A 21,425-nucleotide genomic window follows, 5' to 3' on the forward strand; every position below is an offset into this window, starting at 1 on the left:
CGGAATGAAATCAATCCGATTGATGAATCCGAACACGGTGTTTACATGAACGATAAAGTAATCGGGTTGATGTGCGCGTTTATATGTCACAAGATTCAAATCGGAATTGATTTTTTGACATGCGCACACTGCACGAATATGCCGCTGTTCGCGCATAACTATTCTCCTCTATTGGTTCTTTATTTAAACAGCAGACTTAATATTTATCCGTCTCTGTCATGATTTGGAGACGATGAGCATGAACCGGTTTGCCGCGTTGCTTATATTGATCACGCAGTAAAACCCCGCGCCCAAAACCAGTCGTCCGTCCATGGATGAGAGTCTGAAACAAGCACTGGTGGGACGTTGTCCTGCTCCACTTCACAGATGCTGAGTGAAATGAGATTTTTTTAATAACGGAACACTCATTTATATTCACTTTATTCAACAGGAAGAACAGCTCGTTCCGTGCGTCATACGTCATTACGCTATTTCAACGTCATTGCACATGCGCAGTCCTTTTAGTTTCGGTTTTCAATCCGATCAAGTGTTTACATGTTCTCTCGATCGGATTACAAAATGAGTAAACCACCCCTTTCAATCCGATCGAAATTTCAATCGGATCGAGCTCAATCGGATCGATTAAGGTGTTTACATGAAGGTTTTTTAGTCCGATTGAGCCGTCAATCCGATTATAAGTGTCCATGTAAACACAGCTACTGATGAACTGAAACAGGTGACACAGATGATGATAATTAACAAGACACAGGTGACAACGATGATGACAGGCAGGTGCGAAACCATGAGGGATGCTGGGAAGTGTACTGAAGAGGCAGAGACAAGACAGACTGTGACAATAACTAAACAAGTATAGTGAAATATGAGATTGTAAACAACTCATTTTTCTCAAGTAACTGTCCAGCAGCGACGTCATTGAATAAAAGTCTTGCTCGATTTGATTCTGATTCATTTCTGATAATGCTGTAAGTGTAAATGAAGTGTTTCAGAGAGATTCAAACCAGTAACAGATGTTTTTAAACTTCTGATTAAAAGAACCAGTTCATAAGAGTCATTTGTTCATAAAATGGAATTAGGACTAGGAATAAATCACATTTAAGAATATATTAAGATAGAAAACAGTAATGTTTATGGTAATGGCTTAATGGTTTAATGATTGAATAGTTTAATGGTCTTTTTTACTGTTTTTCTGTATGTTTGATCAAATAAATGCAGCCTTGTTTAGCATAAAATACTTCTTTTAAAAATATTATAAATGGATGTGTAGAGATGGACTACACTGCGGTGTTCATTTTGACAGCAAATTTTGATTTAGTTTTAGTCATAGTCTTTTGACTAAAATGCCATTTAGTTTGTCATATTTTAGTCATCTGAATTGTTTTAGTCGAGTTTTAGTCAACTAAATATCATACGATTTTAGTCTATTAAATCTACTGTACATTTAGTTGACTAAAACTAGATCAAATGGGTTTAGTTCAATTGTAATGCAAACATATTATACACTCCTGGTGAAAACATATATTAACCTAACCTGTTTATATGAATGATATTAAGGTTTGAACATGCAAAACAGACATCGATTTGATTATAGATGTATGCATTCTTAATAACAACTTGTGCACATCATTCTTTCTGACATGTTTATTTGTATAAATTACCGTAAATAGATTATTAAAGCTGTTGAAGTCATTCAGTCAAGAACATTGAGTGATTTTCTCTCTTCATTTTGTTGTCTTTGCATTAATATCGGACAGCAGTAGGTTATTAGACTGCCGTCAGTTCAAGGCCACATGCACAGATCCAATACACTGACGCATATCACACCGCTAACTGTTCATGTTGTATGTTTTTGATTTACTAAAAAGAAAAAATTGTTATTAGAGTCATTTGTTCTGAAAATAGCTGTACAGTTAAAAGGTCAATCTTGGGAGTTTAATAACTGATATTGAGTACATATAAAGATTGTGATTAATCTGAAAATCTATATTTTTTTTACCCAGTCTGAATCAAAATGAACTTGAACTTTTGAACTTTTTACATAATCCACCACACACCACTGCCATGGTTGGTCACATTATTTACAAGGACCTTCATTTAGGGAAGGCGACAGGAAGACATTGAAAACAGCGTGTACCGCAAGTTTTTTTCCATTGCTGCGTTGGCTTGCCTCTCTTCATGTAATGAACCTCATTATGTTCAATTACCTCAGAGATGCTGCTGTCCAGAGGGAGCTGCACTCAGACCTCTGGGGAGACGCGTCTGAAAACACACGCTGACACACAACATCCGTTAGGCTGTTTCATTAAAGCTACGAGAGGCCTTGCTGAGGTGTGGAGGTGGGTTTGTGGGATGCTTGTTTGGATACCCGGAGTGTGCCTGCATGCATCACTTCACACTTCCTTTAAAGTTCCTTTAACGTTGTAATTGGTGTGTATGGCTGAGAGCTTTAACCTGCTGTGATCACATAATGAAATTCATCTCTGTGAAGCTTCTATTTAGACAATCTATGACTGATTTTTTGTCAATTTCTGTAACTAAAAGTGGTGAGATTACTGTTGTGATAATATTTTTCTGATGAGTAACATGAAGAAACCTATTTGGTCACACTGTAGCTACTACACACAGATTTAAAACTCGTTGAATAATAAAATGCACTCTCCTAGAATGGATTTTGGCAAGTTTAATTCATTTTAGTGAATCAGTTCAAGCACAATTTGTACAGTTCTTTTCAAATTATTGAAACATATTTTATATTAAAATGATTAAAAATATTGATATATATATATATGTGACAGGTTGAGAATCTTTAATATTCGTTTTGGCTCTTGGCTCATTAGAAGTAGTTAATTTTTAATGGTTGCATATATTTCAAATGGCAAGACATGCCCACTGGCGTTGACATTGAGCACACCTGTGCGGCTCAATCATGGAGGAGCGTCATGTTCTAGTGGCGTGATAAAAAGCCTGTCTTAGTGGGGCATGCATGCATGCGTGCGTGCGTGCGTGAAGTGGCAAGCCCAGGTAGCATAAAGCTCACTATAGGCTGTGTGTGTGTGTGTGTGCGTGCGTGAAGTGGCAAGCCCAGGTAGCATAAAGCTCACTATAGGCTGTGTGTGTGTGCGTGCGTGCGTGAAGTGGCAAGCCCAGGTAGCATAAAGCTCACTATAGGCTAAAAATTTCCCCTCCGAGTTGCGGCCCCAGAGCGCTAGCTGCTGTTTTTAGATACCCGTTTGTGTCACTGTTTCATTGTCCTTTTCGTACGGCTGACTAATGGACTTTTTCGAACTGCTGTATTTACCGAGCTCTTTAAAGACTTCTGCCCTAATCGGTCTGTATAAAATGTGTTGATGAAGTATTGAACATGCGTGTTTTATGGGCTATTATATTAAACTAACACGCTGGTAGTTTGGTCCATCAAGGCAGCCTGAACGATCTTAAATATTATCAGTTGTGATGTTAAATATTGTGTCAGTTTGATTGTCTATGTAATCTTTTCCTTTTTTCTTTCTTTGGTATTACAAATTTATTTGCCAGTGCATATATATTTACATTTATATTTATGCATTTGGCAGACGCTTTTATCCAAAGCAACTTACATTGCATTTCAAGGTACACATTTACATTCTTATCAGTTTTTGCTTTCCCCTGGGTATCAAACCCATGACCTTGGTGTTGCAAGCGCCAACGCTCTACTGTTTGAGCTACAGGAAAGCTATATATCTGCATGTGATACTTGGCTTAGCAGAAGGGGATAGTGTATTTGTTTCCTTTTGGTATTGTTTCTTTATTTGCTTTATCACTTGCTTTAAGACACTTTATTCACTGATTTGCTGTGTGTTTTGTCCCTTCTGTTAAAGTGGGTTAATTACGGTCTCTTATTAACTGTGGGTATTTAATTGGTAAACTGTGTACGAGATCTATTTTTAGGACGTTTTGATGATGAATGAATAATGTTTCGTGTGTGAAAAAAACTTTGTATACTTTTGAAAAGTCACGTCTCTGTCTTTGATGCAATCCGAACCAGCAGGGTCCTTCATATTTTTATAATTCTTTTTGGTTTAATTCTTTTTGCGGTATTTTGATTATTTTTACTTTCCTATGTGGAGAAGTAACCTAGGTGGCGTAGTCGGGTTTCTGTAATATTTAGCCAAAGGTTACATATACACTCACCGGCCACTTTATTAGGTACACCTGTCCAACTGCTCGTTAACACTTAATTTCTAAGCAGCCAATCACATGGCGGCAACTCAGTGCATTTAGGCATGTAGACATGGTCAAGACAATCTCCTGCAGTTCAAACCGAGCATCAGTATGGGGAAGAAAGGTGATTTGAGTGACTTTGAACGTGGCATGATTGTTGGTGCCAGAAGGGCTGGTCTGAGTATTTCAGAAACTGCTAATCTACTGGGATTTTCACGCACAACCATCTCTAGGGTTTACAGAGAATGGTCCGAAAAAGAAAAAACATCCAGTGAGCGGCAGTTCTGTGGGCGGAAATGCCTTGTTGATGCCAGAGGTCAGAGGAGAATGGCCAGACTGGTTCGAGCTGATAGAAGGGCAACAGTGACTGAAATAACCACTCGTTACAACCGAGGTATGCAGCAAAGCATTTGTGAAGCCACAACACGCACAACCTTGAGGCGGATGGGCTACAACAGCAGAAGACTCCACCGGGTACCACTCATCTCCACTACAAATAGGAAAAAGAGGCTACAATTTGCAAGAGCTCACCAAAATTGAACAGTTGAAGACTGGAAAAATGTTGCCTGGTCTGATGAGTCTCGATGTCTTTTGAGACATTCAGATGTTAGAGTCAGAATTTGGCGTAAACAGAATGAGAACATGGAACCATCATGCCTTGTTACCACTGTGCAGGCTGGTGGTGGTGGTGTAATGGTGTGGGGGATGTTTTCCTGGCACACTTTAGGCCCCTTAGTGCCAATTGGGCATCGTTTAAATGCCACGGCCTACCTGAGCATTGTTTCTGACCATGTCCATCCCTTTATGGCCACCATGTACCCATCCTCTGATGGCTACTTCCACCATGTCACAAAGCTCTAATCATTTCAAATTGGTTTCTTGAACATGACAATGAGTTCACTGTACTAAAATGGCCTCCACAGTCACCAGATCTCAACCCAATAGAGCATCTTTGGGATGTGGTGGAACGGGAGATTCGCATCATGGATGTGCAGCCGACAAATCTGCGGCAACTGTGTGATGCCATCATGTCAATATGGACCAAACTCCCTGAGGAATGCTTCCAGCACCTTGTTGAATCTATGCCACGAAGAATTGAGGCAGTTCTGAAGGCAAAAGGGGGTCCAACCCGTTACTAGCATGGGGTACCTAATAAAGTGGCCGGTGAGTGTATATATAGCAGGGATGGAAATTAACTTTTTTGTCCACCGGCCACTGTGGCTGGTGGATTTCAAAATCTACCAGCCACTCAATGTTTTTTACCAGCCACTTTCTTGTTTTTAACCGACAATGTGTAACTGCATGTGAAAATTAATACTACAAGAATACTTAAGCAGTTTATTTAATCTCAAGTCTCAATGAAATGCTGACATTTTCTCTTTCTCTCACCCTCGGCCTCATCCACCTAATCTGTCATTTATTTTTGTTTTGATGATAATTTGAGCCAGCCTCCAAAAGTAATTAACCTGTCCTGTGATTTTTTTTTTCTCTCACACAACACTCTCCAGACACAGATTTATGAGCTATAGTATGTTGGTTGCCTTTACATTAGAATAATATTTAATATAATCTAGAAATGAAATGGAATAAATAGCATTCAATACAAAATGAATATGTCTCATATATTGAAATCAAGTTTTATGTGATAAAATATTTGCTTTGTTGTGCATTAGAACCACATCAGGCATTTAGTACAAAATAATTTATTGAAGCATCCAGATACTTCACCACGTGACAGCAGCTAGGCTCCTGATTGGTTAACGCGGCGCGAATTGACGCCAAAGTTCAGATTTTTCAACTAGGGCGGCAGACGCGAATTCGCGTCAAACGCGTGAATGCACAAAAGCACTCAATAAAATCATGCGCGCGGAACGCGTCAGACGCTCGAACTTGCCGCGCGAATGAGGCGTATTCGCATCTACCACGGCGCGCTCTACACCTCATTCGCGCCGTAGAAATTTTTTACGCGCATAACGCGTCTTTGCATTGACTTAACAATAAAATCACTCGCGCCAGACGCTCTATTCTCGTCTGGTGTGAACGCACCATGATGTTTTCTCTGCAGACCTCTACGCCCGCGATGTAACGCCACATTTTTGTTTGAAGGTGAGCCTCCTCTAAAAGTGTCCGCCGTCCGGGTGAAACAGTATGCTATTTTTATTTACCCGCCACGGTGGCCGGTAGGTGAAGCGAGTTTACCCGCCACAACACAAAATCACCCGCATTTGGCTGGTGGCGGGTGCTAATTTCCATCCCTGATATATAGCCTATATATACACCCTTTTTATGTATGAAAAAATAAAGTAATTTAAAAGATATTGCCCCTTAAACTCTTAATACCTTCGATGTATAGTACATAAGTTTCATTATTAGCGTGTATTGTTTTATATAGAGAACCTTATAGTTAAACAATTGTTTTAGTAGATTTTTAGCTTGAGAATCTGCAGTTTTAAAGTATCTTCACTAGCACTGCTGTATTCTATTTAAAGTTTTCAGGTCGTATGACAAGGCTAACGGCTAAGGCATAGCTCTTTTTATTAAGAGAGCTTTGAAAGGTCACACTTATGATTGACCATAAGAATGTGTTCTTTCTATTCTCCTGGGGAAAAAGATCCATAAAGCTCATACACGAATATTCTGGCAGGTTGTTACGGAGCGTCAATGAGGCTCAAAATGTCTGAGTGAGTTTTATGGAAAACAGAAGGATAGAACTAGTGACCTTGTCTCCGTTGATTAAACTGTGCCGCCACATGGCAAATATCTTATGATCTTCCAGACTTTTTCATGCTGTAGTCATTATCATTAAACAAAGCATGTTGAAGATGCTTCAGGAATTATAGCCCGTCTCTGACGTTAGCCTTTGACTTTTGCATTAGCACTTTGACCTTTTCATTAGGTCTGTGTAATGACGGACTCTAAGAGGTGTAATAACTGAGACCGTATCCTTAGGCCTCTTTCGCACAGAGGTCACACTCATAATAAGTTTGAACTTTACTTTTATTCATACTCGAATGGGTAAAGTACCTGCAAATGTTATAAATACAGAGTTTGTAAATGAGGATTAGAGAGCTCAAGCATGTATGTTTCAAATCGATCAATGCTCATTCTGAACACTATTGACTGAAGTGATGTTGGATTTGAATCTTGACTGATCCATATTCAATTTGCCCTCTGACTGAAAGCCATCATGAAATATGTTTTCCCTGTAGCAATGGAATTGATCTTCATACTCCGCACAATATGTGAACATAATCATAGAATGACTTGTTAATTAATTTTTTGTTTTTGGTTAAAAAATGCGTTTTTTTTTGTTTTGTTTTTTTTGGTCAGTATTCATGCATTTCAATTTTCAGGAATAGAGGGAATGTCAGAGAATCTGCCGCTCTTTAGTGTGTGGCAAATGCTAATGAAGGTGTCATAATTAATGGTGCTCTCTTGATTGTTTGTTCCCGCAGCGCTGAGAGATAACCGGATTGAGCTGGTCCGAGCCACGGCGCAGGAGTTGACGATCAGCATCAGCGAGGTCACGCTGGGAGACGAAGGGCTGTACACCTGCTCCCTCTTCACTATGCCTGTCAAAACAGCCAAGGCTTTCCTCACCGTCCTGGGTAAGACATCATTTTACATATACTGTACCATGTGGGATTACATCCTAATCCAGCCAGTTGAGTTATATTAAATAATATCCTGGCTCTTCCCAGTGTCACATGTGCTGTATATAATCGCACGAAGATGAAGATTCCAAAAGTCTTTTTAATTCAACACACAGGTAGCTCAAACATAGAATAGATTCAGCATAACACAGACGAGACCGGACAAATTGAACTGAAAACACAGGAACTTAAAGGGACAATGTGTAGGAATTTCTCCCATCTAGCGGTGAAATTGTATTTTGCATTCAAACGAATTGTGCTCTCCAGCGCCTAGCTTTTTCAAATGCGTGTTGTATCCACGGTAGCCATTATGTACCAAAAAGCTATGACAGGATGTCTTCTAATAGCACTTGGTCGAGTGTTCCTTCGGGTTACAGGTTTGTTATTTCAAACAAACTGCAACTTGACACAACGAACAAACGAATGTTACAGTATGAATTACTGACTGAAACTTGCCGGGGCAGTGACAAGCGCCTCTCACTGCTCTGCTCCTCCGTTTCTGCTGCGTTCAGTTACGTGACGCTGGCTCTGAACGAAAACGCGTTGGCCTAGAACTTTTTGTCCCTCTCTGCTATTATAGTTTTTCAAGATGGCGGAACTACATGGAAGCCTCCGTGGACCTACCCGTCCCATGTATATAAAGATGTATAATAAATTCTTCGTTTACGAGGATAAGTCGGATAATTGGCATAGGTATTTGTACACCATTGAGGACATATTTATGAATAAAAATATTGATTTTAGATAATAAAATACCTAAAAAAGTACACAGGCAAACGAGTTGATCAACAACGGCACAGCTGAACGGGATGGCAAATCATATTAGTTACCATGACAACCAAGGAGAAGCGGGAAAACTGAACAAAGAAAAACAGGAACTGATGAATGCAAACTAAAAGTCCATGAAAACGAAACTTAACACACAGATAACAGAATAACTGTTACACATAGCTTTGCAGACATCCCAACCTGCAAGAAGTCATTTCAGGGAGGTATATCTTGGTGACTGGATTGTTGACGGGGGGGGGGGGGGGGGGGGGGGGGGGGGGGGGGGGGGGGGGGGGGGGGGGGGGGGGGGGGGGGGGGTGACTGGATTGTTGACGGGGGGGGGGGGGGGGGGGTGACTGGATTGTTGACGGGGGGGGGGTTGTCTATCTTTCCTGAGGCACACTCGCAAGGTCTCTCGCTCTCTCCCTCTCTGCCTTGCACGCGCCGCGCGCTGTGTATGTTATGCGCGCAGTCAGAGCCGTTAAATATGAGGTTTTCTAAGCTCTGGGCGCAGTATGTTCTATCTCGCTCTAGATTCCGGGAGATTTGAACTAATTTGCGGGCATCAGGGAGAGGCTAGCAATATGCGGGAGACTCCCGGAACTTCCGGGAGACTTGGGATGTCTGGCTTTGTAATGGTATTTAACAGCGCCCTGGTTTTTGAAGCTCCAAAAAGCGCATCTATCCAACATAAAAGTAATCCATACAACTCCAGTGGGTTAATAAATGCCTTCTGAAGTGAAGCGATGGTTTTTTGTAAGAAAAATATCCATATTTAAAACTTTATAAACAATAATCATTGGCTTCTAGCAAAGGCCGTGCGCGCGTTCACAAGAGAGTTTTCGGGAAAGGCATCTTTTCTCACCCATGCTTACGCTACGCCTTCGTCCTACATCTTACGTCATACGTTGGGTCAGAGGTCACCCTTCCTCCGGAACTCAACTCTCTCGTGAACGCATATGATTATAGTTTTAAAAGTTTTAAATGTGGATATTTTTCCTACACTGAAGACTGGATGCTGAAAATTACCCAAATTTTTTAACATTATGTATGTGCAATTGTGCATGGATGCCTCTTATGGAGGACAGAAATATTGCTGTATCGTTACTAAATGTGTGCAACCAGTCTAAAACGGATTACACTGAGATTCTTTTAAAGGAGCTACTCTTATTAACAAGTCGAAAGAAAATTGCAAAATTTGTAGTTTCCAGAAAGTAGATAGATAATTAGAATTTTACCTCAGTGGGGGCGTTTCCAATCTAACTTTGGCCTGGATCAGGATTTAATTAAATGGATTCACCCGGTCGCCTTGAACAAAGACACAGATGATCACAGAACAGTGTTGAGAAATGACACAGAAAGAAGTTTAATTAGTTTCCTCTATCAACTTTTACTACTTTTGTCAATCAAAAGTCAACCAGACTTTGAATCAAGTCCCAAACAAACCCGCGTTAATGTCAGCTGTGACAGTCCACAAACAGTGCTTAATGCCAGATTTCTGCATTAATTAGGAGCCCAATTAGCTAGCCTCATTTTAATTAGTTGGCGTACAACATTAAAATCATTACAGTTGTAAACTCTGTCAACAAGTCTCTATTACATAATGTTTTGCTCATTGTGAATACACGAATGGATGCAATTAATTTCCATGTTGTAATTAATATCTAGGAAAAATATTCAATAGTATACACAATGCTTATTTATTATTTAAACATTTTGTTAAATGGTTGTTATGTTTGATAACATTGTTGTTATGGATATTATGTTTGTCACATTTATAATGGATATTGTGGGTTGTGATTTTCACAAGTACGACACAAGTTCCTATCCAGAATGAACATGCTTTGTTAATCGAGCTGCTGTGATGATTTTTGTTGGCCAATCCGCCAAGTTAGCATCATCCTGGTTCTATCGACATTGGCTTTTGGATTATTGCAGAAAATAAGCTCCGTGACTTAAAAAAATATATGATTGTTACACTTTTTGTTCATAGTGATAATCTTCACAAATTAACATGACTTTTATGAATTTTGAAGCCTAAATACAATCGGCAGGGGTAAAAAGTTTAACGTACTTTACTGTATAGACTAAACGCCGATTAATCCATCGTTTGATGAATTACAGCTTCCTCGATCAATTGAAAATGTGCATAAACACTGAAATATGACACAGCAAAGTGGAAAAAGTGCATTTGACCCTAAGTGGTTTTGTCTAAAACATTTGTGTATTAAATACCTAGAAATGAATCAGTCAGAAACGACAGCTTGCCATCTTCCGGTTTCTTGTCATCTTGGGACAATATTGAAAAACAACATGGCGCTCAGCGGAGGTTACAGGTCACGCTGCTTTAGAATGACTGATGTATTTACTCTGTTGCTTTTTAATGCATAGTACATTGTGGTTGTTTTTGCTTTGATTTATTTCTTAGGAATGTGATTAAGGCCTCTTACTCAGGGGAGCAATAAAGCCTGTGAACTGAATGCCAAACGTCTGATCTCATCTTCAATCAAGGCGAAACCAATATCTAATTTTCCTGACTAATGTTCCCTATTGATTTTTCTTTGTCTCTGCCCACAACCTCAGAGAGGAAGCTCCTGACACAGTAATGTATTTGTGGGCCACAGAATTTCCTGTGTGCTTGAAATTTCGTAAGATTGAAATGCTGATTGCTTTTGTACGTGGAAACAAACGTTTGAGGTTCACTCTTCTCTTTCAGGTGATGGTGGTAGGATATGTTATGACCATTGCTTTGAAACATGTCGCATGAAACTTTTGTATAAGCTGGGCTTTCATGTGTACATAATTAAATCAATTAAATAATACTGGAGAGGGAGTACAACAACACACATACTGATTGACGTCTCAATTGCTAAATGAATTGCTGTTGATTGCATGCCAATGACAGACAGTATACTTCATATTGATACACTACCATTCAAAAGTTGTTGTTTTTTACATAAATTAATACTTTTATTCACCAAAGGTGCATTAGATTGTTTAAACAGTGAAAGTAAAGACTTTTACTTTGCTGCAAAAAACATTATATTTTAAATAAATGCTGTTCTTTTGGACTTTCAATTGATCAAACAATCCTAAAAAGAATGTAGCATGGTTTCGACAAAAATATTAAAGGTCCCCTGACATGGGGTTATTTTAATATTTTATAATGTTTCCTGGGTTGCCCTTATAATGTTAGTATGTTTTTTAGATCAAAAATAGTCATAATTTAGAAATAAAATGCATTTTTCCTAGCCTGATTTTAGCCTCTGATTTGAACGCTCTGTTTGAAGGGGCGTGTCTGCTGTGGGATTCAGTGTAACCGGCCACTGCTGTGATTGGCTGACATGCTTGCATATTAAATAGCTATGAATTACATGCAAAACTTTCTCGAATACTTTTCCTACAGCTATTATACGTTTTTACTATTACAGCTATCGAGATTAACGAATCATGAGAAGTTTTTAAAGTATTTAGATCTATTCCCATCACATAAAATGTTGCCGTGATGAACATTGAGCGCGCAGATCACAGTCTGTTGATCGCAAGCATGAAGATCTTATCTTTGCAATGCAGTTTCTGCACTCTCTCTAATGCTTTCACCAATGCAAACACGATGATGTACATACAGTAAGAGCTTCGTTGTGCAGTGTAACGTGCGTCATTGATTTCATAAACTCGCGCTTTGTGGAAAGATTGTTCTTTGATCGCTTTCTATAATTTGTTCAGAATTTAAATAAGATTATTTTCATCCTACTAAAAGAAGCGATGTGAAGTTGATATTTTAGTCACTGGCTTGACTTACTGATGCATAAACACTATTGAACGATTTTGAGAGAAAGATTAACTTACCTGTCTGAACTTGAACAATTATACACATCAGATATTGTTGCTTGGTAGCTCGATGATTTATTTTCAGACGTTCATCGAGTTGAGGAAACAGTCGTCTGTGAAATGTTTGGACCATACAAAACTTTGGGAAGTTGTGTCGCCGCATTTCCAGAGAAAATAAAATTAACCCATTGTTTCTTCAGAGGCTCGGATGAAGGAACTAAAAAATACTTTTGTGTTCATTTGTACATCCGTACACTGATCAACTGCCATGCTTCGCTCGTTTGCAAGCCATGATATCTCTCGAGGAAAAGCTCAAATCTCAAAGCTATTTCTCTAGGAAAAACTAAAATCGCGCCGGCGCGTTTGTACTTCCTGTTCCTAGCTCGTTTTCTCATGGGCGAGCCAAATTCTCCGGGCGGGCAAAGCAGAGAAAGGGGAGGTAACTTTTCCTCCTTATGACGTCATAACGAGGAGATTCAAGATCAGCGCGTCTGAGCTGCAGAGAAGAGAAAAATAGCCAAAGCTCGGTTTACACCGTTTGAAAATTCTAGACACGAGGGGACCAAATACAGGCTAGGGGAACTAATATTAATGGTAAAAAACCTCAGAAAGTGAAAATTTCATGTCAGGGGACCTTTAAGCATAACAACTGCTTACAACATTGATAAAAATAAGAAAGGTTTTTATTGAGCACCAAATCAGCATATTAGACTTTCTGAAGGATCATGTGACACTGAAGACTGGAGTAAACCAGCAGCCATATCACCCTGTAGCCCAAGACTGGTTGCCCACTGAAGCTAAGCAGGGCTGAGCCTGGTTAGTACCTGGATGGGAGACCTTCTGAGAAAACCAGGTTGCTGCTGGAAGAGGTGTTAGTGAGGCCAGCAGGGGGTGCTCACCCTGTGGTCTGTGTGGGTCCTAACGCCCCAGTATAGTGACGGGGACACTATACTGTCAATTGAGCACCGTCCTTCGGATGAGACGTTAAACCGAGGTCCTGACTCTCTGTGGTCACAAAAAATCCCAGGATGTCTTTCGAAAGAGTAGGGGTGTAACCCCGGCATCCTGGCCAAATTTGCCCAGTGGCCTCTGTCCATCATGGCCTCCTAATCATCCCCATATATATATATATATATATATATATACCAATTGGCTTGATCACTCTGTCTCCTCTCCACCAGTAAGCTGGTGTGTGGTGAGCGTTCTGGCGCACTATGGCTGCCGTCGCATCATCCAGGTGGATGCTGCACATTGGTGGTGGTTGAGGAGATTCCCCCTTCTATGTGAAGCGCTTTGAGTGTCCAGAAAAGCGCTATATAAATGTGATGAATTATTATTATTAATGATGCTGAAAATTCAGCTTTGCATGATCACAGGAATAAATTACATTTTAAAATATATAAATAGCTCCCCTTGCCATATAACAGTAAAAAAACACAGAAAGCCAGAAAATTCTGTCAATAGACCTTATTCAGAGCAGCGCCATCAAGGCTAAAATGAAATTAATGAAAGCGAGGCTGTGAGGGATAGACTTAACTTATTTTCAATGGAATCTGCTGTAAAAAGCCGTATAAAGCTCCTAGATCACTTGTATTTTTCCACAGCTCATGTTGCCTGTAGTTGTTTGTCTACTGAAATTTCTCCGAAAGATATTTTTGCAGTGTTTCATCAGCAGAATAATCTAAAAGCACATTAAATAACAGTACAACCCACTGAAGAGATGTATTTCTATCCCTCACAGCCTTTCATTCCCGTTAAAAATCAAAGATGGCTCTGCTGTGAATAAGTTCTATGGCGGGAAAGGGTTGTCTCATAAATGATAGAAAATCTTGTCAGTGGCAAGGGAAACGTTAAACTCTGCAATAATATGATCAAATAACCACTGACAAAAAGGGTCTAAATTTAAATTAACCTCAGTGAACGACAAAAAACCCCAGGCAAAATAAAAGGACTGGAGTAGTTCATAGATGATAAATAATATCTCTAATCTTTTTTCCATTAAATTCACACTTACCTACTGTTAATATTTTGAACTCTGTTAAAGTGCTGAGCTATCTCTCTCTTTTTCTCTCTCTCTGTCACTTTATTCCCTCCATGTTTAGGTGTGCCTAAGAAACCAGAGATTAATGGACTCACCAAGCCTGCAAAGGAGGGCGATCACATCACTCTGACCTGTGTGACCTCTGGCAGCAAACCTGCGGCTGATGTCCGATGGTTCAGAAATGAGAAGGAGATCAAAGGTAAGGAATCAAACTCACATTAACACACTATAAGACAAATCACAATGAAGATTTACTACATTTGAGTGCATACATTTCAAGCTCAGTATGGAAGAATGCTTAGGCTCAGTGAAATATGTAGCTAATGACTCGTGTAGCATCTTCTCCACAAATCCATCACCTTATAAACAATATCCCATCTCAGTCAGATGGGAGGAGAGAGGATGAAAGCATGCGTACGATGCAGATGGCATTGAGTGCCTTTGTCGTGACTTGTGTTTGCTGCACTTCTAAAAATACAGCGGTTCTAATTAGCATGGAGGCGACGTTTCCCACGCTGACTGATTATTGTGTCTCTGGTGGACGGAACCTTGGGGAGAGGCCTTTACAGTGAGGAAGACGTGAACCCCGAAGGATGAAGCATGGCTCAACACTTTTAGTGTCTTTGGAATGACTTTGTTTTGCAGGGATTAGCTTGTTTATCTGTAAATTGCTGTATTTTGTATTAAACGTCAATACATTTTAATCATACATTGCATGTATGTTAATAATACTACCCTAATGGGCTGTTTACACAAGACACTTTTTGCTTTTCCATTGTTTTTCTATGCAAATTTGCAATAGACGGATGTGTTTAACCATTGCACTCGTGTCCTATGTCTTTTGCAGCATCTCACACTTGACATGGCATTCTTAAAATGACCTTTTCAACTTTTTATCGTGTTTTTAAACTCAAAGCGCTTTCTGTGTGAATGACTTCTAATTCTGTTTGGTTTCTTACCCTTATAAATATTGCACTGCTTGCACTTTTCTGTGCAATAACACTACTATAAATGCGGACCAGAGCTTTCAAGCTTCAAAAAGGATGTATGTCAAATGATAGCTTTGTGTCATGGACAGATAGAAATCTAAGTTAATATTCACAGATAATTTTCCCCTAATCAGAGTTAATTTTTGCACCCAAATCGAGTCAAAGGATAAACAAATCATTCAGGCCATTTTTGTGAAAAGATCTGACTCAAAAGATTCGCTACTCATCTCATTAATGTTCCAAGGAAAGCATATGGTACACAAGTTGTGTGGTCAACATATATGATTCTTTATGAACTTTTACATACTATGTGGTGGTTGTTTTGTTGTTTGTTTTGGGGGGGGGGGTGTTTGTTTTTTTGGAGCTTGATAGTACCAGTTGTCATTGACTTTCATTACTTAAAAAGTTCCCAGAATATTCTTTTAAATCACCTTTTGGGTTCCACAGAAGGGAAAAAAAAAGTGATATGGTTTTGGAACAACATGAGGAATTTTTCATTTTAGGGGAGAACTACTCTTTTAATCTATGACCAAAATAAAGAAATAAGAAAAGTACCTAAAGCCTGAGTTTAGCCTCTTATCATACCTAGTCAAGGGTTTTTATAATTTTGACTTCGAACTAAGATCCTGATTTGGCTCCCTATCAGATATTACATCTGCGGTCAGTCCCTCTGGTCATTTGATAAACAGACAGAATTTGTGGGCTGGGGAGGATTTTCAGAGCTTATTTCATTTCATTAAGGGATCAGTGATGTTTCAGATGAGAACGGCGGAAACGTAAGCTGCTTTGTTTGAGATTCCTTTAAGAAACTGATACCTGATCTCCTTACGCGTGACTCAGGCTCGCTGTAGTCCCAGATTAATGATACGATCTTCGTATTCATTAACAATCATGGTGTTTAGGCTAGGTTGGATGTATTCTTTAATTAACAGTGATTATTTAAAGCATCAAAACAACAGATTTGTATAAAAGATGCATTTAACCTTGATAGATGTGGAAATCTTTAATGTTTTGCTGCGTTGGCATTCATTTCTTCACATTACTTTTACGTTTTCTTTTAATTAACTGTGAAGTTATTTGATTAATTCAGCGACATTTTTCTCCAGCCGTGAGGTCAGAGATTAATATGACTATTAACACTGAAATTTTCGCTCCCTCTCTGACTCCGATACCCCTGGTTCATTTTTTTGGTGTGTTTTGTAATGCAGGTGCAACTTACGTGTAAAAAAGGTGTGAAAAAGACATTTCATCCATCAAAAATGCAAGAATAGCATTACCTAACACGAATTTGCGAGCAGGTGGTTTGAACGAGAAAGCAGCATATGGTAAATTTATTTAGACAATGCAGCATGTAGCCTGTACCGTGAACTCAGGAAGGGGTTTGCTAAGGTGTCTCTGAGTCTCGTCTGTCCACAGTCTCATAAAGCGTGAAGATTATAGGCTCTCTGTTGATTGCAAAGTGTCAGTCTTAGATATATTCATCATGAATGTGTATTGTGATGGATGGATTCAATAAGACAATAATACATTTCAAGGATGCAAGAAAAAGAGTGGACCCCAGAGAGACGAAAAACACACAATATATAAAATCACAAGATGTTTGACTTATAATTAAGACTTCACTTCAATTATATATATTTATACATATTCAATTATACACATTGACGCCCTACATATAATAAAATACTGAGCACAAAGGAAAAAACAGGGAACGATTCGGTACTGTGAGTGACTCTAGCTCACTTTGTTTAGTCTGGTTGTCTTGGTTTCATGGCAGAGAGGTGTAAGTAAACGAAAGGATATTGCTTTTTTGGCTCTGCTCTGCTCACTCCAGTTAGTCGGCCTGTTGTTTTCCTGTTGTGCTTCTTTCTGTCTGCCTTTGTGTTTGTGGCCTTCCTGTCGCTGTGTTTGTGAGCCGTGGCAGCTGTTGTCATCGCTTTTCTCCGCACTTCTCTGCCGCCGTGTGAGGCTGAACTGTGATAAACGCATTTATTTTGGAACCATGGACTGGGAATAGCAGTTGCATTATTGTGGGATCTCTGGGACTGTAGCAATGCTCAGCCTGGTATTAAATTTGTGCCGGTCTCCAGGATGCAAGACATCTCACACTCCCCTCCCCACCACCCGAGTATGCAGAGCCCAAGATGCTCTGCGTTTGTGTGTGTGAAATTGACAGCTGTAATGGAATCCAATATCACCACCTCACATTCTCTCATGCCTCTCTCTCCTCTCTCTCTCTCTCTCTCTCTCTCTCTCTCTCTCTCTCTCTCTCTCTCTCCTCTCTCTCTCTCTCTCTCTCTCTCTCTCTCTCTCTCTCTCTCTCTCTCTCTCTCTCTCTCTCTCTCCCCCCCCCCTCTCCGACTCCTTATTCTCATCATTTGAGTAAAATTGGGCATCTGTTTATTGCATTTTAAGCTAACCTGCAAATATTACATAGACCTCATCTTAGCAGCCACCTTCTCTGCAGTCCATGCATCATTTGAACTTACAGTGGGTCCAAAAGTCTGATACCACTGTATTTTTATTTTGCATTTTTCGAATCAAAATATTTTATTGCAAATGATATTATCAGCATAACAATATGAGGGAAAAAAGATGAATTGAAAAACTTGGAATGTCTTATGCGAGGTTCAGACTACACAATATTTTTGTCTGTTATGATAGTCACTTAAGGCCCTGTTTACACCTGGTATTAAAGGGGTCATGAACTGGCTTTTTAAATTGTTTTATATTGTTGTCTGAGGTCAACTTATGACGTTCGCTTGGTTTTTACATTCAAAAACATCAAAATGAATAAGTAATAGGCTATTTTCTACCCTAGTTTTGAGCCTAGCTCAAAAACGCTCGGTTTTTATGGGTGTCTCGCATTGAAGACTTGGAAGTAAACGCCCACTGCTGTGAGTGGATAACAGTTTTGCATATTATAATGAGTTTCGTGTAATGCGCGAATCGGTGGGCGGGGCTAAACCGGCCGTGTTGAAGTAGGCGTTGATCTTCTTCTGCGGGGGTGGTGTTTTATCCTCTTTGTCGTCATAGTTCCCCACTTTGAAAAACGAGTCGTTTGCTGAGCCTGGTGTCAATAAAAGATTTTATTGGACTAACAAGGACATTTTCAGTTCTGAAACTTACAGGATATTCTTATAATTTGATGACCTCTTAGATGTCAAAAGCTCAAGGAAAATTTGATTTCTCAGTTCATCACCCCTTTAAGATGCATTTTGTTCATTCGGATCACAAGTGGACGACGCTAAATACAGGTGTAAAAGGGGTCCAAAACCTTTTGAGCTTGTCCACTTTCTACCACTTCGAGTTTGTCGAAAACTCATGCTCCTGAAAGTGTTCGAACAGCCACAAAAGACCGCCTACTGACCTAATGCGTAAACATTATGGAAAGTGCGCTAGCCAGACGGGATTTAATCTGTGTCGACTTGTTTGACTATACATTTACCCACCCATAAACTCTCCCCTCGAAGAAATCAGGACAGAAGTGGTTGAAAGTGGACAAAAGAGACGGATAATAGGCCTCGTTTACACTGCAGGTCTTGATGCCCAATTCTGATTTGTTGCCTATATCCGATTTTTTGGACCGTCCGTTTACACGTTCTTTAAATTGTGACCCATATCCGAGTCATGTGTTTACACTTGACTGAAACATCGCGCATGTTTAAAGGGGTCTTCTTGCACAGATGGACGAACGCGCAGCGAGATCTCAGGACTGGTGGGAACATAGCCTACAACACGATCTCATGAAAGTGAATATAGCACGAATTTTATTTCTCGTGCCATTTATAGGCTACGGCAAAAATAGTTTTTGCTTGCATATGATACGCACTGTAAACGTGCGTATTGAACGCCATAAAGTGCGTACCATGCACGGAAAAACTATTTTTGGCGTAAATGGCACATGAAAAAAAAATTTGTGCAATATACGCACTTTCATGAGATTGTGGCGGGCTTTTAACGAGGCGCAGTGGGTCTGAAATTTTAGGATGAGCAAGCCAACCTTTGATATGTTGTGTCAACGTGTGTCCACAGGACCACATTCCTCTCCAACACAATGTTTCGTCGGGCCATCCGTCCCTTTGCAGATGCGCGTCGGGGTTTCTCTCGTCATTAAACCGTGGAGACGTAGCCTAATGCCTCAGAAAATCCGATCTGCCTGTTTACATGACAGCCGCATTGGCACATATCTGATTTATATCTGATTTATTTCCACATATGAACGAGGCCTGAAACCGATCTCGAAATATCCGAATGCATGCGTTTTTTTTTTTTCCTGTTTACACTGTCATAGAACACATCCGATCTGTGTCGCATATGAGTAAAAAATCGGAATTGGGTCACATTTCACTGACAGTTTAAACGAGGCCTAAAAGACCAGGTGTAAACGGGTATGTGTCTCTCTCGTCTACTTGTGATCCGACCGACCAAAACGCATCTTAATACCATGTGTAAACAGGGCCAGTATCAGATTATGCAATTTTGACTCCTAAATTCTTGTCTTGCAAGAAACATGTCAGACTACACGTTGCTTACCAACCAATCATTGCTTACCATCTTTAATGACGTGTGTGATGTCATCAAGAAGGCGTAATTAGCAACTGACTTCTAGAAACAAGAGCGTAAATAAACAATGGCCTCCGAAGCTTAAGTACTCACCGGGTTGCTGAAACGCCTCCGCTATCGTTTGCCATCATTGATCTTTTTCCACTCTGTCGTGGTATTCCCTCGAGGAAACATCATAAAAGCAGAAGTATTGTTGCCAAAGCTCCATGAACCTCTCCTCTATTGCATAATTCCACCTGGAAGCACCAATACCATCTTCTCTCATTCATTTCACAATGTTTAAAAGCTGTATATGGAAGAGCTTCTGTGCTCTTATTGGTCAACGTTACAGATGTGATGGAACCCATCGTGGAGGACCGAAAATGATTAAACATGCTAGTCTTTAGGTGTGGTTGATTTGAAACGGCGCTGTGCAGATGACATCATGTACCACGATTAGAGAGCAGGTGGAGCCCACTAATCGATGTCGCAAAGTGTCACAGATGCTCACTATATAAATATACTATTCGATTCTTGCATCCCGACGCCCATTGTAATTTACGAATCACCATAACACCCTACGTCAAATGGATCATGCCAAAATCTGACTGATATCGGTTGCTTCTCATTTCTCATGTGCATACTCGTTTCCTTTCCTCATGTCTCATCTCCACCCCTGTAGGATGCAAGGAAAGAAAATGAGGACAGAGGAATCGAAAGAAATATTATTTGTACATTGAAGTATTCTTGATCACTCAAGCGTCCCTTTACAGCGCCATCAGCTGCACTCAAGGGAACTGTCCTTATGTTGTTGAAGTTTGGTCATTTTAAATTCATTATAAATAATAATAATGCAGGATGTCCTGTTGAAATATGTGAGATTTATGGTTTATTTAAACTGCAAAGGTAAAGAATAAATTAAAATCACTGTGACAGATGTAAAGGGGGAGGAGAATTTATACGTGCATCAGGTTTCTCGACTAGAAAGACTTCCGCACATGATACACCTGTGCATCCTCACTCGTAGCTCCTCTGGAAGCTTCCTCACTCCTCGCGGTTCAATTAGAGAACTGAGATGTCCTTTAAGATGGCTTTCTTTGATCGGTTTCCAGGTCACAGGCTGGAGGACAGAGGAACGAGGAAATGAGGAAGCATCAATTTGAGTATTTGAGAAGCACCCATCGTGTAGTCTGAACCCGGCATTAGTCTTTGGTTTGTTCCTTCTTTTGCTTTAATTGCATAAATTCTAAATATTTCTTATTCATTTTGTGTTATATTTATTTTTATATATACCCTATTATTCCAAAGTTTGGGGTCAGTAGATGTTTTTTTTAAAGAAATTAAAACCTTTATTCAGCAAAGATGCATTACATTGATCAAAAGTGACATTAAAGACGGTGA

General features: G+C 39.8%; 1 protein-coding gene across 4 annotated transcripts in view; it reads left to right on the plus strand.

The window, feature by feature from the left end:
* Window positions 1–21,425, plus strand: part of cadm2a (cell adhesion molecule 2a) — a 493,856-nt gene that overhangs the window by 438,830 nt on the left and 33,601 nt on the right. For all 4 annotated transcript variants that reach the window (XM_056247784.1, XM_056247785.1, XM_056247786.1 and 1 more), the window contains 2 exons: window positions 7,653–7,805; window positions 14,552–14,689. In XM_056247784.1, the coding sequence (XP_056103759.1) occupies window positions 7,653–7,805; window positions 14,552–14,689 (291 nt within the window). The remainder of the gene's footprint in view (window positions 1–7,652; window positions 7,806–14,551; window positions 14,690–21,425) is intronic.

This window comes from Rhinichthys klamathensis, unplaced genomic scaffold, assembly GCF_029890125.1.
Source record: "Rhinichthys klamathensis goyatoka isolate OS25496 unplaced genomic scaffold, OSU_Roscu_1.1 h1tg000050l_1, whole genome shotgun sequence".
In the NCBI taxonomy this organism is placed as follows: domain Eukaryota; kingdom Metazoa; phylum Chordata; class Actinopteri; order Cypriniformes; family Leuciscidae; genus Rhinichthys; species Rhinichthys klamathensis.